Raw genomic sequence first — 14,374 nt, 5'->3', positions numbered from 1 at the left:
AGTGCCATTAGTTTTAGAGAAATTATTTTGTTTTTTGTTTTCTTTGTTGCTTTATTTATTTTATTTTGTTTCTACTTACAACAAAATACTTATTGTTGCTATTTTTATTTATTTTATTAAAGTTTATTTATAATTATTTTTCTTTTAAGTCACAAAAATTATAAACTTTCTATTAGTGCCATTAGTTTTCAAATTTAAATAGTTAAAATTTGAATTCTTTGAAATTTGTGTGAATCACAAGTTTGTGATTAACTTTACTAAAAAAATGAACATAGATGCGCCTATAGAGAAAATTCAACCTAAATTCATAATAAATTTCTATGAATTTCAGAGAAATTCACTATGAATTTAGGTCAAATTCCCTGTATAGGGGCATCTATTTTCACTTTGAGAGGAGCTCAACAAGGCAGAGAGGGACGGGCTTATAAACCAGTGTGAGCGCCCTTCGGTTGGCGAGGTGGGACTAAACTCTGAGCGCAACGAGGACCAACCCTTTAGTCCCGGTTTGTGGCACAAACCGGGACTAATGGTCATGGGCCAGGGGCGAGGCGCATTGGTCCCGGTTCATGCGTGGAACCGGGACCAAAAGGTCCAGACGAACTGGGACCAATGGCCCACGTGGTTGCCCTCTTGAGAGTGTTCTTGGTGAGAACATAGTTGACATGGAGCAAACCGGGATTAATGGTATTACAAGGGCCGAACCATAAGACATTAAAGCATTTCAAATGAACTCTGAAAAAGTTGAAAGTTGGCATGGTATCATAATTTCACCCACATAGCATGTGCATGTACAAAACGGACAATGGTATCATACTCGTCTGTTACAAAGTTGGCATGGTATCATCATAATAGTTGCGGGAGAAAGTCTTCACTTTTTCTTCACTTGTGTCATTTGCTTATTGCGCCGTAACCATGTATAATCTTCATCGTTTATCAGGATGCTTGGGTCAGCCTTGACTTTGAAGGGAGGAATTTCATGAAACTTTTCATAATCTTCAGACATGTCTGTCTTGTCCTCCACTCCCACGATGTCCCTTTTTCCTGAAAGAACTATGTGGCGCTTTGGCTCATCATATGATGTATTCGCTTCCTTATCTTTTCTTTTTCTCGGTCTAGTAGACATGTCCTTCACATAGATAACATGTGCCACATCATTGGCTAGGACGAACGGTTCGTCCGTGTACCCAAGATTTTTCAGATCCACTGTTGTCATTCCGTACTGTGGGTCTACCCGTACCCCGCCTCCTGATAGATTGACCCATTTGCACTTAAACAAAGGGACCTTAAAATCATGTTCGTAGTCAAGTTCCCATATGTCCACTATGTAACCATAATATGTGTCCTTTCCCCTCTCGGTTGTTGCATCAAAGCGGACACCGCTGTTTTGGTTAGTGCTCTTTTGATTTTGGTCAATCATGTAAAATGTATTCCCATTTATCTCGTATCCTTTGTAAATCAATACAGTCGAAGATGGTCCCCTGGACAACAAGTACAACTCATCACAAACAGTGTTGTCACCTCTGAGACATGTTTCCAACCAACTGCTGAAACTCCTGATGTGTTCACATGTAATCCAGTCATCGCACTGCTCCGGGTGTTTGGAGCGCAGACTGTTCTTGTGTTCATCGACATACGGGGTCACCAAGGTAGAGTTCTGTAGAACTGTGCAGTGTGCTTGAGGCCAAGAATATCCGTCCCTGCATATTATTGAGTCCCTTCCAAGCGTGCCTTTTCCAGTCAGTCTCCCCTCATACCGCGATTTAGGAAGACCTGTCTTCTTAAGGCCAGGAATGAAGTCAACACAAAACCCGATGACATCCTCTGTTTGATGGCCCATGGAGATGCTTCCTTCTGGCCTAGCGCAGTTACAGACATATTTCTTTAGGACTCTCATGAACCTCTCAAAGGGGAACATATTGTGTAGAAATATGGGCCCCAGAATGACAATCTCGTCGACTAGATGAACTAGGACGTGCATCATGATATTGAAGAAGGATGGTGGGAACACCAGCTTGAAACTGACAAGACATTGTGCCACATCACTCCTTAGCCTTGGTACGATTTCTGGATCGATCACCTTCTGAGAGATTGCATTGAGGAATGCACATAGCTTCACAATGGCTAATCGGATGTTTTTCGGTAGAAGCCCCCTCAATGTAACTGGAAGCAGTTGCGTCATAATCACGTGGCAGTCATGAGACTTTAGGTTCTAGAATTTTTTCTCTAGCATATTTATTATTCCCTTTATATTCGACGAGAAGCCAGTCGGGACCTTCATACTGAGAAGGCATTCAAAGAAGATTTCTTTCTCTTCTTTCGTAAGAGCGTAGCTGGAAGGACCTTCATACTGCTTCGGAGGCATGCCCTCTTTTTCATGCAAACGTTGCAGGTCCTCCCGTGCCTCAGGTGTATCTTTTGTCTTTCCATACACGCCCAAGAAGCCTAGCAGGTTCACGCAAAGGTTCTTCGTCACGTGCATCACGTCGATTGAAGAGTGAACCTCTAGGTCTTTTCAGTAAGGTAGGTCCCAAAATATAGGTTTCTTCTTCCACATGGGTGCGTGTCCCTCAGCGTCATTCGGAACAGCTAGTGCGCCGGGACCCTTTCCAAAGATTACGTGTAAATCATTGACCATAGCAAGTACGTGATCACCGGTACGCATGGCGGGCTTCTTCCGGTGATCTGCCTCGCCTTTGAAATGCTTGCCTTTCTTTCGACATTGATGGTTGGTCGGAAAAAATCGACGACGGCCCAGGTACACATTCTTTCTGTAGCTTCCCAGGTATATACTATCGGTGTCAAGTAAACAGTGCGTGCATGCGTGGTATCCCTTGTTTGTCTGTCCTGAAAGGTTACGAGAGCGGGCCAATCGTTGATGGTCACGAACAGGAACGCCTTTAGGTCAAATTCCTCCTGTTTGTGCTCATCCCACGTACGTACACCGTTTCCATTCCACAGCTGTAAAAGTTCTTCAACTAATGGCCTTAGGTACACATCAATGTTGTTGTCGGGTTGCTTAGGGCCTTGGATGAGAACTGGCATCATAATGAACTTCCGCTTCATGCACATCCAAGGAGGAAGGTTATACATACATAGAGTCACGGGCCAGGTGCTATGATTGCTGCTCTGCTCCCCGAAAGGATTAACGCCATCCGCGCTTAAAGCAAACCATACGTTCCTTGGGTCACTTGCAAACTCATCCCAGTACTTTCTCTCGATTTTTCTCCACTGCGACCCGTCAGCGGGTGCTCTCAACTTCCCGTCTTTCTTACGGTCCTCACTGTGTCATCGCATCAACTTGGCATGCTCTCCGTTTCTGAACAGACGTTTCAACCATGGTATTATAGGAGCATACCACATCACCTTCGCAGGAACCCTCTTCCTGGGGGGCTCGCCGTCAACATCACCAGGGTCATCTCGTCTGATCTTATACTGTAATGCACCGCATACCGGGCATGCATTCAGATCCTTGTACGCACCGCGGTAGAGGATGCAGTCATTAGGGCATGCATGTATCTTCTGCACCTCCAATCCTAGAGGGCATACGACCTTCTTTGCTGCGTATGTACTGTTGGGCAATTCGTTATCCTTTGGAAGCTTCTTCTTCAATATTTTCAGTAGCTTCTCAAATCCTTTGTCAGGCACAGCATTCTCTGCCTTCCACTGCAGCAATTCTAGTACGGTACCGAGCTTTGTGTTGCCATCTTCGTAATTGGGGTACAACCCTTTTTTGTGATCCTCTAACATGCGATCAAACTTTAGCTTCTCCTTTTGACTTTCGCATTGCGTCCTTGCATCGACAATGACCCGTCGGAGATCATCATCATTGGGCACATCGTCTGGTTCCTCTTGATCTTCAGCAGCTTCGCCCGTTGCAGCATCATCATGCACATTGTCTGGTTCCTCTTGATGTTCAGTAGCATCACCGTATTCAGGGGGCACATAGTTGTCATCGTACTCTTCTTCTTCGCCGTCTTCCATCATAACCCCTATTTCTCCGTGCCTCGTCCAAACATTATAGTGTGGCATGAAACCCTTGTAAAGCAGGTGGGTGTGAAGGATTTTCCGGTCAGAGTAAGACTTCGTATTCCCACATATAGGGCATGGACAACACATAAAGCCATTCTGCTTGTTTGCCTCAGCTACTTCGAGAAAATCATGCACGCCCTTAATATACTCGAAGGTTTGTCTGTCACCGTACATCCATTACCGGTTCATCTGCGTGCATTATATATAATTAAGTGTGTCAAAAATCATTACAGAACATCATGAATAGATAATTAAGTGACCAAATTAATAGAAGTTCATCATCACATTAAAACCAAAGTACATACATAGTTCTCATCTAACAAAATAAAGCTCTGCAGAGCATCTAAATTAATTAAACCATACATTGAAACTATGTAAAACATTTCAATGCGAAAACAAATACGATCATAATCGCAACCAAGGTAACAACTGATCCAACGGCATAATGATACCAAGCCTCGGTATGAAGGGCATATTTTCTAATCTTTCTAATCTTCAAGCGCATTGCATGCATCTTGATCTTGTGATCATTGACGACATCCGCAACATGCAACTCCAATATCATCTTCTCCTCCTCAATTTTTCTTATTTTTCCTTCAAAAAATTGTTTTCTTCTTCAACTAAATTTAACCTCTCGACAATAGGGTCGGTTGGAATTTCGGGTTCAACAACCTCCTAGATAAATAAAATCTATGTCACGTTGGTCGACATAATTGTCATAAACAATAAATGAACCAATAGTTATGAAAAGATAATATATACCACATCCGAATCATAGACAGGACGAGGGCCGACGGGGGCGGATACCAAAACCATCGCACTATATAAGATGCAATAATAAAAGTAAGAAAATAATACAAGTATCTATCTAAACATACAAGTAAGAATATTTTTCCTTTCAGAAAGAAGATAAGAACAAGAGGCTCACCACGGTCGTGCCGGCGATGAGATCGGCGCGAGTAATCGACGACGGTGAAAACGGGGACGGGGCGTGACGGACCGCTAAATCTAGACCAATATTAAGGAAAATGGAGCTTGGAGGTCGAGCTTGGAGAGGAGAAAGCTTAAGTAGTGTGGCTCGGGCATTCCATAGAACACCTTGTGTGCATAGGAGGTGAGCTAGAGCACCACCAAGCCCTCTCCCCCTCGGTGGCCAGAAAAAACAGAGCAGTGTGCTTTGCTCTTACACGAGGGGGTATGTATAGGCACCTCATTGGTCCCGGTTGGTATCATGAACCGTGACTAAAGGGCAGCCTTTGGTCCCGGTTCAAGCCACCAACCGGGACCAATGGTGGTGGGCCAGGAGCGAGGCCCATTGGTCCCGGTTCGTCCCACCAACCGGGACCAAAAGGTCCAGACGAACCGGGACCAATGGCCCACGTGGCCCGGCCGGCCCCCGGGGCTCACGAACTGGGTCCAATGCCCCCATGGGTCCCGGTTCTGGACTGAACCAGGACTAATGGGCTGATCCGGCCTGGACCTTTGCCCCCTTTTCTACTAGCGAGTGATTGTAATGCGTGAGTTATTGAGGAAGATACAAAGGACTAACAAGTTCCAACATATTTATTGAATGTACTTCATGAAACAACGGCATCCATGATAATAACAATGCAAAATTCGAAGGTAAGCAAAATAACAACGAATTGAGATAGTACACTGGCCTTCTATGCAACAAATTTGTACTTGGTTGTTTCACCTAACTGCAAAATAAAAGAGAGAGGAACAACTCACACAACTTAAGACTTTGACTAACGTTCATGCTTTGCACTCAAAAATACATGCAAGCAATAGTGCAGACATTGGCAAACATGGGTACCAAAATCATTAGAATGAAGGACATCACGAGAGGCCAATTGCGAAATAGCAAACCGAGGACCGGATGAGTAGAGAAGGCACGGGATAAGGATAGTACAAAAAAAACCATCATATGTTCTATCAAGGTCACGGAATGGAGCGGCGGTCGGCTTGGATGGCGCGTATTGCCCCGACAAGGAACAACTGCTCCACCACAAGCGTCGTGGTCGTGGCAACGAGTAGGTTGCCCGAGACGACGTTGTGTATTCTCAAAGGTTTCACACTCATAGTAAAAGTTGTGCAACAAAGATAAAAAAAATCAATCGACGCCTTATATTTTGGGGAGGAGGAAGTACATTACATAGATGTCCTTGACCATGCATGATGCACAACCGCACACTGCATGGACACGTAGCTGAAGGTAACAAATGCATCGATATGAGGCAAAGCATGCACTATTTTCGGAGAACATTTAAAAATTCGAAGAAGATCTTTGTCAGCAAATATAATTTGGACGAGATGAACTAAACAAGGGGGAAACTAAACAAGGTCAACTTGATATTTTTGAACCAACAGTCAAATCCCTCTCCACCATCTCTGCAAAATAAAAATCCCTCTACACCATCTGATCAGAATCCAAAGGCCTAGCCGCCTTCCTTTTTCTCCAGCCTTCTTCTCCCCATACAGTAAACTTATAAAGTCAAAATCAATTTTTTAAGGAAAAATGAATTAGTGACATTTATATATTACCATTAAAGAAGAAAAAGAAATAATTTTTTTAAAACAAATTATGACAAAAACTTGCACTCAGTTTTCTACATAAATTGAATTTTCTATAAATGCAAGAACAAATATATAATAAATAATTTTTGGATTCTAGCATAATCTACACACATATCACATAGTACTCCCTCCGTCCCAAAATAAGTGTCGCTGATTTAATACAAAGGAGGGAGTATTTTTTTTGCTCAGGATATTGCAGTACTTATGTGTATAGCACACATACTACACAAAAGAAACAAACGGCTCAATAAAAAGAAAATAAAACAAAAACAAACACACATAAAAAGAAAAAATGGCTTAAATGAATTTTTTTAGAGTGTCAATTTTTTTTTTTGAGAAATAGAGACCGCCAAAAGTCAAATACTAGCAAACGCGAGACACACACAACCACCGCCGCTCCTAAAAAAGGTAGGGTTCCTTCGTCTCTCGTTGATGGCGGCGCCTGTCATCCTCTTCTCTGGTGGCCCTAGGGTCATGGGGCGCGGTGGATCCTGGCCCTTGCCGGCGGGAGGGACCTGTTTTTAGATGTTTCTATTAGTTTTCTAGGGTTTGTGTCCTACTCGGGAAAACTAGACGACGATGGCTTTCTGAAGATGGAATAAGATTCTACCCGCCCCAGCCCCTGTTCTGGTGATGTGTCCAGCATCGTCGGAGGGTGTGTTGAGGTGTGTCAGCGACGGATCTCACAAAATTCGTTTGATGGTGGCTTTGGTAAATCTACTCGGATCTGGTCTTCGTCTGTTTACGTTCGTGTGTCTTTCGATCTACACATCTCTTCATCGGTGGCAGTCGCTATTCTGGTACGCTGGTCCTACGAGGCATTAGCAAGACAACTTCCGGACGGTCTACTACAACAAGTTTTGCTCAGCTCCGGCAAGGGAGGGGCGATGCCAACGGCGCACCTTTAGCTCACTTTAGTGCTTGTAGCCGGCCCTAGGTGGTCTATGGATTTGGATATTATTTTTATTATTTTCTGATATTTGTTATATTACCATGATTAAAGATGGATACATCAGAAGTTTTTCTCGGAAAAGAATACTAGCAAAAGCGACCAAATAAACTTTTCTTTTGGCGAATGGGCAGTAATTTTTTTTTGAGGGACAGGGTCACGGCCCTTTATCTCTAGGCGTAGCAACCAGCCACACGGCCCTACAACGATGTCCCAAGCCCCTTATAGGCCCATATATAGCCTGTTAGCAGAAGCCCATTCCACCGTGATCCCTAACCTAGTGCCCCCACCACCGTCCGATCCAGATCCAACCGTCCAAACCCCCACACCACGACGGAAACCCTAGCGCCGCCAAGCTATATAATCTCCTTCCCACCCCCGCCGCCCGCTTTCTCCCTCCCACAGCCCACAACCCCCTCCCCCAAACCCACCACCGGCGGCGGCGCGGCGCAGCTCGAGGAAGGAGGCGAAGATGGTGAAGTTCCTGAAGCCCGGCAAGGCGGTGATCCTGCTGCAGGGCAGGTACGCCGGGAAGAAGGCGGTGATCGTGCGCGTGTTCGAGGAGGGCACCCGCGACCGCCCCTACGGGCACTGCCTCGTCGCCGGCCTGGCCAAGTACCCGAAGAAGGTGATCCGCAAGGACTCGGCCAAGAAGACGGCCAAGAAGTCCCGCGTCAAGGTGTTCCTCAAGCTCGTCAACTTCACCCACCTCATGCCCACCCGCTACACCCTCGACGTCGACCTCAAGGAGGTGGCCTCCGGCGCGCCCGACTCCCTCACCTCCAAGGACAAGAAGGTGGGCGCCGCCAAGGCCGCCAAGGCCAAGCTCGAGGAGAGGTTCAAGACCGGCAAGAACAGGTGGTTCTTCACCAAGCTCCGCTTCTAGGCCTGCAGGCCGACCGCGCAGGGCGTTTCTCTGCCGTTACTACCTGAACCCGTTTACATTTTTAGCTGCTTGCTCTTGGTATCCGTCCCTGTTTTGGTAATTGCCCATGAAGACTCTGTGTTTAGCGTGGATCTTATGAGATATGATGGTGTTTCATGTGTTGAATCATGTGAAGAATAGATCTTTGTTGGAATTTTGTTCCGCGTTATTACTTCGTGAGATATGCTGTCTGTTGTGTCTTAATATTATTGTTTTGTAATGATTTTGGTATAATCTATCTTGCTCTTGTGGTGTTCTGGTTCTTGCTTGTGCATTCTGCTAGGCCTCGTTTGTTAGTGATCAGTAGTGTAGACATTCTATGACTATCTTGCTTGTCTGTTTTTTACAGTAATGATTGTAGCTTATTCATGCTGGCCGTTTCACTGCACTATAACTGGCACTGTTTTACATTCTAGTTTGTGCTCTAGGATGCTATTCATTGCCTGTGGAGTAGTCTTGTATTTAGTTCCCTGTGTACTTGTACTTCCTATATAGCTTTGTTGGCTTACAAATTACAATGCTAATGCATCAGTGGTATCTTCTGGTTATTGCTTTGATACAATGCTTACCATTGAAGTACACATACCGACATATTTACATGGTAGACCAAATATATGGGACACTGAGGTCCAAATAAACACATTATATGGCTAATTGTTGAAAAAAATAGGCCAAAGCTTGTGAACTCTCTTGTTTCTTATATAGTGAATGAAGCAGGATATCACTTATAAGTGCTGTGCTCTTGCCAACTTTATTAGAATGTAGTGTAGCATCACATCCTCGCAACTTTATCTGTATCCAGTTTAGCACCACATCAGCTGTGCTTTGTTTATGTCACTGGTCTTAGTACAACATTAGGTCATGTGTTGTCTTTGATGGGTCTCTTGTATGCCTCTTTTTTATATTTTGGCATATTGTCACCCAGTGAACATGTGTTGTTTTTATCAATCCTAACTAGATATCTTAGCTTTAGCCCTTTATGCTATGGCTCTGATTACCAAGTTGGGTAGAAAATTATAACACATATATTTCATTGTATGGTGGTATGTTTGAATATAGAGCACGAGGAACATCAGAGTCCAATCGATTGCTCCGCATTGCTAATTTTGTACAAACATTTATGGATTGCTTAGGTAAATGAACATGACTGGTCTAGGATTCATTTGTGTGTCATGTAGGAGTTTGTTTGTTGTAGCACATCAGTTGTGCTGTGGTTAGTTTGTACAGGATTAGTAATGTGTTGTCTTTGATTTGGTCTCTTTTGCACTTGTGTGTTATATATTTGGGCCTATTGTCTCGCAATGAAGATGTACGTGTCGTCTTTTATCAATTCTAACATGGTATCAGATTCCTAGCCCGGGCTAGGAGTCTGATACCATGTGAGAGTTGATGAGGACGACAGATATGTTACATTGCATGATAGTATGTTTGAGTATAGAGCGCACAGAACAGCAGAGTCCAAGCAAGCACTTCACAGTTCTAATTTTGCACAGGCAGCTCCCTTTGGTTAGGTAAATGAGCACGGCTTGCTGTAGTCTGGGACCGATTTGCGTTGTAAAATGGAGCCAACATTGCAAGAGGGTGATTTTCCAGTGTAGTATCCACCCATCCAATAAGCGAGAGCCAGCATATGTATTCTGACAGTATATATAGAGGCAGGCTCTGATGGGATTTATTTCCATGTTGTGCTCTAGAAGCCATTCTCTACTGGTGACATTCTAGTTCAGTACTCCTTTTGTGTGACCATCTTCATTTGTGTGACCTGTTTTTTTTTCACTTTCTAACTTGGTGTTTGTTTTTAAATGTGTATCTTGAATGACAAACTGTCTGTGATTGTGTTGTGTTACCTTTTCTTTTTGCTGTTAATATGTGCATGTCTGCAATAACCCGAATCATTTGCCGCAATTGCTTTTCAATTGGTCCCTTGGTTTTATATCTTTTAGGTGTTGTATTGTTTTGAGATCGACCTGAAATGATTGGAATCTCTTAGTCTGACTAGCGAACGTCCATCCATGTGTATCTTCCTATCCATGTCAAAACTGCATGAGCATGGATTGTCCACTATCTGTTCTGGGGATACACCGTCAAACAGGGTTCGAGAATAAGAAGAGTGGCGGTGGTAAGTCCAGTCCCTCCGTTTGGGTAAAATAGTACAATTAGATCGAATCGATGATCCAAGAGAAGAGACTTCAGGATGCTATATCTGTGATTATCGTCTTATAAACATGTGTAGAATTGGAAAACAGGTGCATTCGACACACACCAAACTAAGAGGCGATCGAAGGGAAGGGGCTGACTAAGACAGATTTCTAATGATAGCACAAGCAGGTATACACACAGGATATACATAATACATATACTGTGATTGGATATGTCACACCATGTAGATCTAGTAAGGGATCAAAACAAGGTGGATGTGATGGGATAATTTTACACATGGAGTCCGTACGTACGACATCGATCACACTGCAATAAGCACGAAAACTGTAGATGAATCACAAAATAATTTGACAGCGCACATGCTTCACCGCGAACCGCTACGGCTGATGCTGCTTGAGACTCATCAAGGTTCTGAAGATACCTGCGAGCACACCAGCAACAGAGAGCACAGTGATGATCGTCTTGAAGTTGTTGTATACGAACCTATGCACGGCGATCCTCACAGGCCTTTCACGCTTGAACATCTCAATCTTCTCCGTGATGACAAAGTAGCGGTAGCCGAGGCGCATGTGGCGAGCAAGGTCCTTGAAGAAAACGAGCAGCTCATGGGTGCTGAAGAAGCTGTTAACGAGGTGCTTCGTCCGCAGCTCGTGCACGTCCTCTTTCTTGTCCACGAGCATTGCCAGTATGGAGATGTATGAGCTGATGACGAAGCCATCTGCTGGAGTTGTGCTGGACACGCAGGCCTCATAAGCTGCCATGTTGACGAGCCAGCATGCATTGGCATCATTTATAAACAATGGTGCCAGTGAGAGCTGGCCGCACAAGATAGGGTCTCTTTGCATGCTCATGTCTGCAAACCATGTCTTGCTGTTGGCGGTCAGCTTGATGCCGATTTCCGCGAGCTCAGTCGCACTGCTGGCTAGTGAGGAGCAAGTGAGACTGTGAGTATGATCTTTTCCAGTCATATCACCAATCAGATGGTACCGGAGGAGCCCAAGGAGATGTGGCGGCCTGTATATCTTGAGTTCGTCAACAGAAACCCTTGCACCATTTGAATCTGAATCTGATAAATATTGTGGGGTGATATCAAAATTTTTCGCCAAACCAATAACAATGTAGTATGCAGGATATGGCATAAAAAAGTCCGTAAGAGCCTCTAGAATCAACCAAGGAAGCTGATTCTCAAGCAGGAACATATCTCTTAGCATGCAAGGTCCCGTGGACAGGGTCATCCGATTGTACAATAAAGCATACTGGTAATCCATGTCCATATAGTGCAGCAGATAGCAACCATCGAGGAACATCATTACCGCAAATTCAGCGTCCGTGAACTTCGCCACTGCACCATCGGCGTAGCAGCTGCGGGCTTCAGTGCCGATGGAGAGGATCTTGCCGTAGACCTCCTCAACTGAGCGGCCTGACTTCTCGCACAAGTAGTGGGCTGCCGCGTGCTTCAACTCCTCTGTCTCCCGCAGGTGCGGTGAGCCATGATGGTACGGGCCGAGGGACACGAAGCTCGGGACGATGTAGCGCTCGTTGACCCCTCGTAAGCCTCGTGGGAACCTGTGGATCTTGGTTCCAAGCTTGGAGAAATCGGCCTCCAGTCTCTCCCTCGTATTCCTCACCATCTCTTGGATCTTGATACCAGTGAGGTTCATGGCGCCAACACCTGTCGGTAGAAATCACGGGCGACCCAACATCAGCAAGATTCTAACTTTTCACACAAAAACTAGACAAGAATCAAGAAATAAACAAGGAACCCAATTCAGGAAAGGAACTACCTCTGGAATGAAGCCTGCAGTGCTGCGAGTAGGAGCGAGCGGAGAACTTGCGTACAAGTCGCAGCGTCCAGGTTCGGGCTGAAATCTCAGGAAACGGAAAGGGGAAGCTGAATCTTGCCTGTTTGGCGTCGGTTGTTAGCACGTTGTAGCTGGCTGATCGAGCATGTGGCCTTGCTGTTACGTTGTAGCCGATCAAGGCGCTGACCTCCAAATGCGCGCTAGCTGCGTGTCTTGGTTCAGGAAGTGCAGATTTTTCTAGTACTAGTAGTTATTATTTTATCACTGCAGGCACAACTTGTACAAGTGCACATGCAACCTTCTTTTCAGTGGATCCGATCTCCACTAGAGTGAGTCATTTACGCAAAACCACCACAGTTGGGCTAGAGTAACAACTTGATATCACACTTGTCCTAGAGCACAAAAAACCATCAACTTTGCGTCTAACCTATAACGCGGATCACTAGTTGTCTGATTTGCTCACGAAAACAAAGAAAACAATAGGTTGACCCCACCTGTCGGGTTCGAAGATCAACAACTTTGACCAACTAATGTGGCAAATGAGACGTGGGGCCCACCTGTCAATTACTATACCCTCATCTTCTTCACATACCCAAGCCACTATACGCCTCGTAAACTGCCATGTTGACTAGTTAGCAAGCAGTGACGTCATCTATGAACAATGGCGCCAGGGAGAGCTGGCCGAAGAGGTGGTCTATGTGGATGCTCATGTCTGCGAACCATGGTTTGTTGGTGGCGGTCAGCTTGATGCCGAGTTCCGCCAGCTCAATGGCACTACTGGCTGAGGAGAAGTATGCGAGATTGTCAATACGACCGTCGTCAATCATATTGCCGATCTGATAGTGTCGGAGGAGCCCAAGGAGATGTGGCGGCTTGTACTTATCGAGTTCATCCATAGTGATCCTTGTGTTTGAATCTGAAGTTGATGAAGGGGTGACATTGAAAATTTCTGCATAACCAACCACAAAAGCGTATGTAGGAGATGGCATAAAAAAGTCCGTAAGAGCTCTAGAACCAACCGAGGAAGTTGGTTCTCCAGTAGAAAGATATCCCTTAGTGAGGGAGTCCCGGATTAGGGGGTGTCCGGATAGCCGGACTACCATCATCGGCCGAACTATCATCGGCCGGACTATCGTCATCATCGACCGGACTCCAAGACTATGAAGATACAAGATTGAAGACTTCGTCCCGTGTCCGGATGGGACTTTCCTTGGCGTGGAAGGCAAGCTTGGCGATACGGATACGTAGATCTCCTACTATTGTAACCGACTCTATGTAACCCTAGCCCTCTCCGGTGTCTATATAAACCGGATGGCTCTAGTCCGTAGGACACAACAACAACCATTACAATCATACCATAGGCTAGCTTCTAGGGTTTAGCCTCCTTGATCTCGTGGTAGATCCACTCTTGTAAACATCCACAATATCAATATCAATCAAGCAGGACATAGGGTTTTACCTCCATCAAGAGGGCCCGAACCTGGGTAAAACATCGTGTCCCTTGTCTCCTGTTACCATCCGCCTAGACGCACAGTTCGGGACCCCCTACCCGAGATCCGCCGGTTTTGACACCGACATTGGTGCTTTCATTGAGAGTTCCTCTGTGCCGTCACCGATAGGAAGGATGCCTCTTCCCGTCTTCAAGGACGGCACCTTCGCCGATGAAGCCTTGGCCGCCGGCCAAACTATCCGGCTAGGAGGTTTTCTTATGACCGCCTGTCCGGCCACCGCTTCAACGATGACCTCTCGTGTCATCGAGAGCAATCTTCACGTCAACTCGGAATTCGCCGAGCAGTTAGATCCAGCAGAGCTCTCATCTGTAAACGAACTCTTGGATCAGATCGCCGCCCTGGGAGTCGCTACAGACTACAGTCGGATCGGGCTTAAAACCGATCTGAGAGAGATTAACTCTCCCCAGGTTACCCACCACGT

At 45.3% G+C, this 14,374-nt stretch overlaps 2 protein-coding genes across 2 annotated transcripts; one reads left to right on the top strand and one right to left on the bottom strand.

Moving 5' to 3' along the window:
• The first annotated feature begins 7,945 nt into the window (after positions 1 to 7,945).
• Positions 7,946 to 8,660, top strand: LOC123157011 (60S ribosomal protein L27-3). Its single transcript, XM_044575234.1, has one exon. The coding sequence runs from the start codon at positions 8,028 to 8,030 to the stop codon at positions 8,439 to 8,441; it is 414 nt and encodes a 137-aa protein (XP_044431169.1). The 5' UTR covers positions 7,946 to 8,027; the 3' UTR covers positions 8,442 to 8,660.
• A 2,143-nt stretch (positions 8,661 to 10,803) lies between these two features.
• Positions 10,804 to 12,628, bottom strand: LOC123155605 (UPF0481 protein At3g47200-like). Its single transcript, XM_044573760.1, has 2 exons — positions 12,425 to 12,628; positions 10,804 to 12,312 (listed from the first exon to the last, which is right to left on the bottom strand). Exon 2 carries the CDS (start codon positions 12,299 to 12,301, stop codon positions 11,018 to 11,020), a length of 1,284 nt encoding a protein of 427 aa, XP_044429695.1. The 5' UTR covers positions 12,302 to 12,312; positions 12,425 to 12,628; the 3' UTR covers positions 10,804 to 11,017.
• Positions 12,629 to 14,374: the final 1,746 nt, after the last annotated feature.

Source organism: Triticum aestivum, chromosome 7B (assembly GCF_018294505.1).
Source record: "Triticum aestivum cultivar Chinese Spring chromosome 7B, IWGSC CS RefSeq v2.1, whole genome shotgun sequence".
Taxonomy (NCBI): Eukaryota; Viridiplantae; Streptophyta; class Magnoliopsida; order Poales; family Poaceae; genus Triticum; species Triticum aestivum.
Note: the sequence above shows the minus strand (reverse complement) of the source record. Positions and strands in the feature narration are given on the sequence as shown.

Bases quoted from the DNA above. Each gene is read 5' to 3' on its own strand.
- LOC123155605 (XM_044573760.1), bottom strand. From the start codon at position 12,301: ATGAACCTCACTGGTATCAAGATCCAAGAGATGGTGAGGAATACGAGG.
- LOC123157011 (XM_044575234.1), top strand. From the start codon at position 8,028: ATGGTGAAGTTCCTGAAGCCCGGCAAGGCGGTGATCCTGCTGCAGGGC.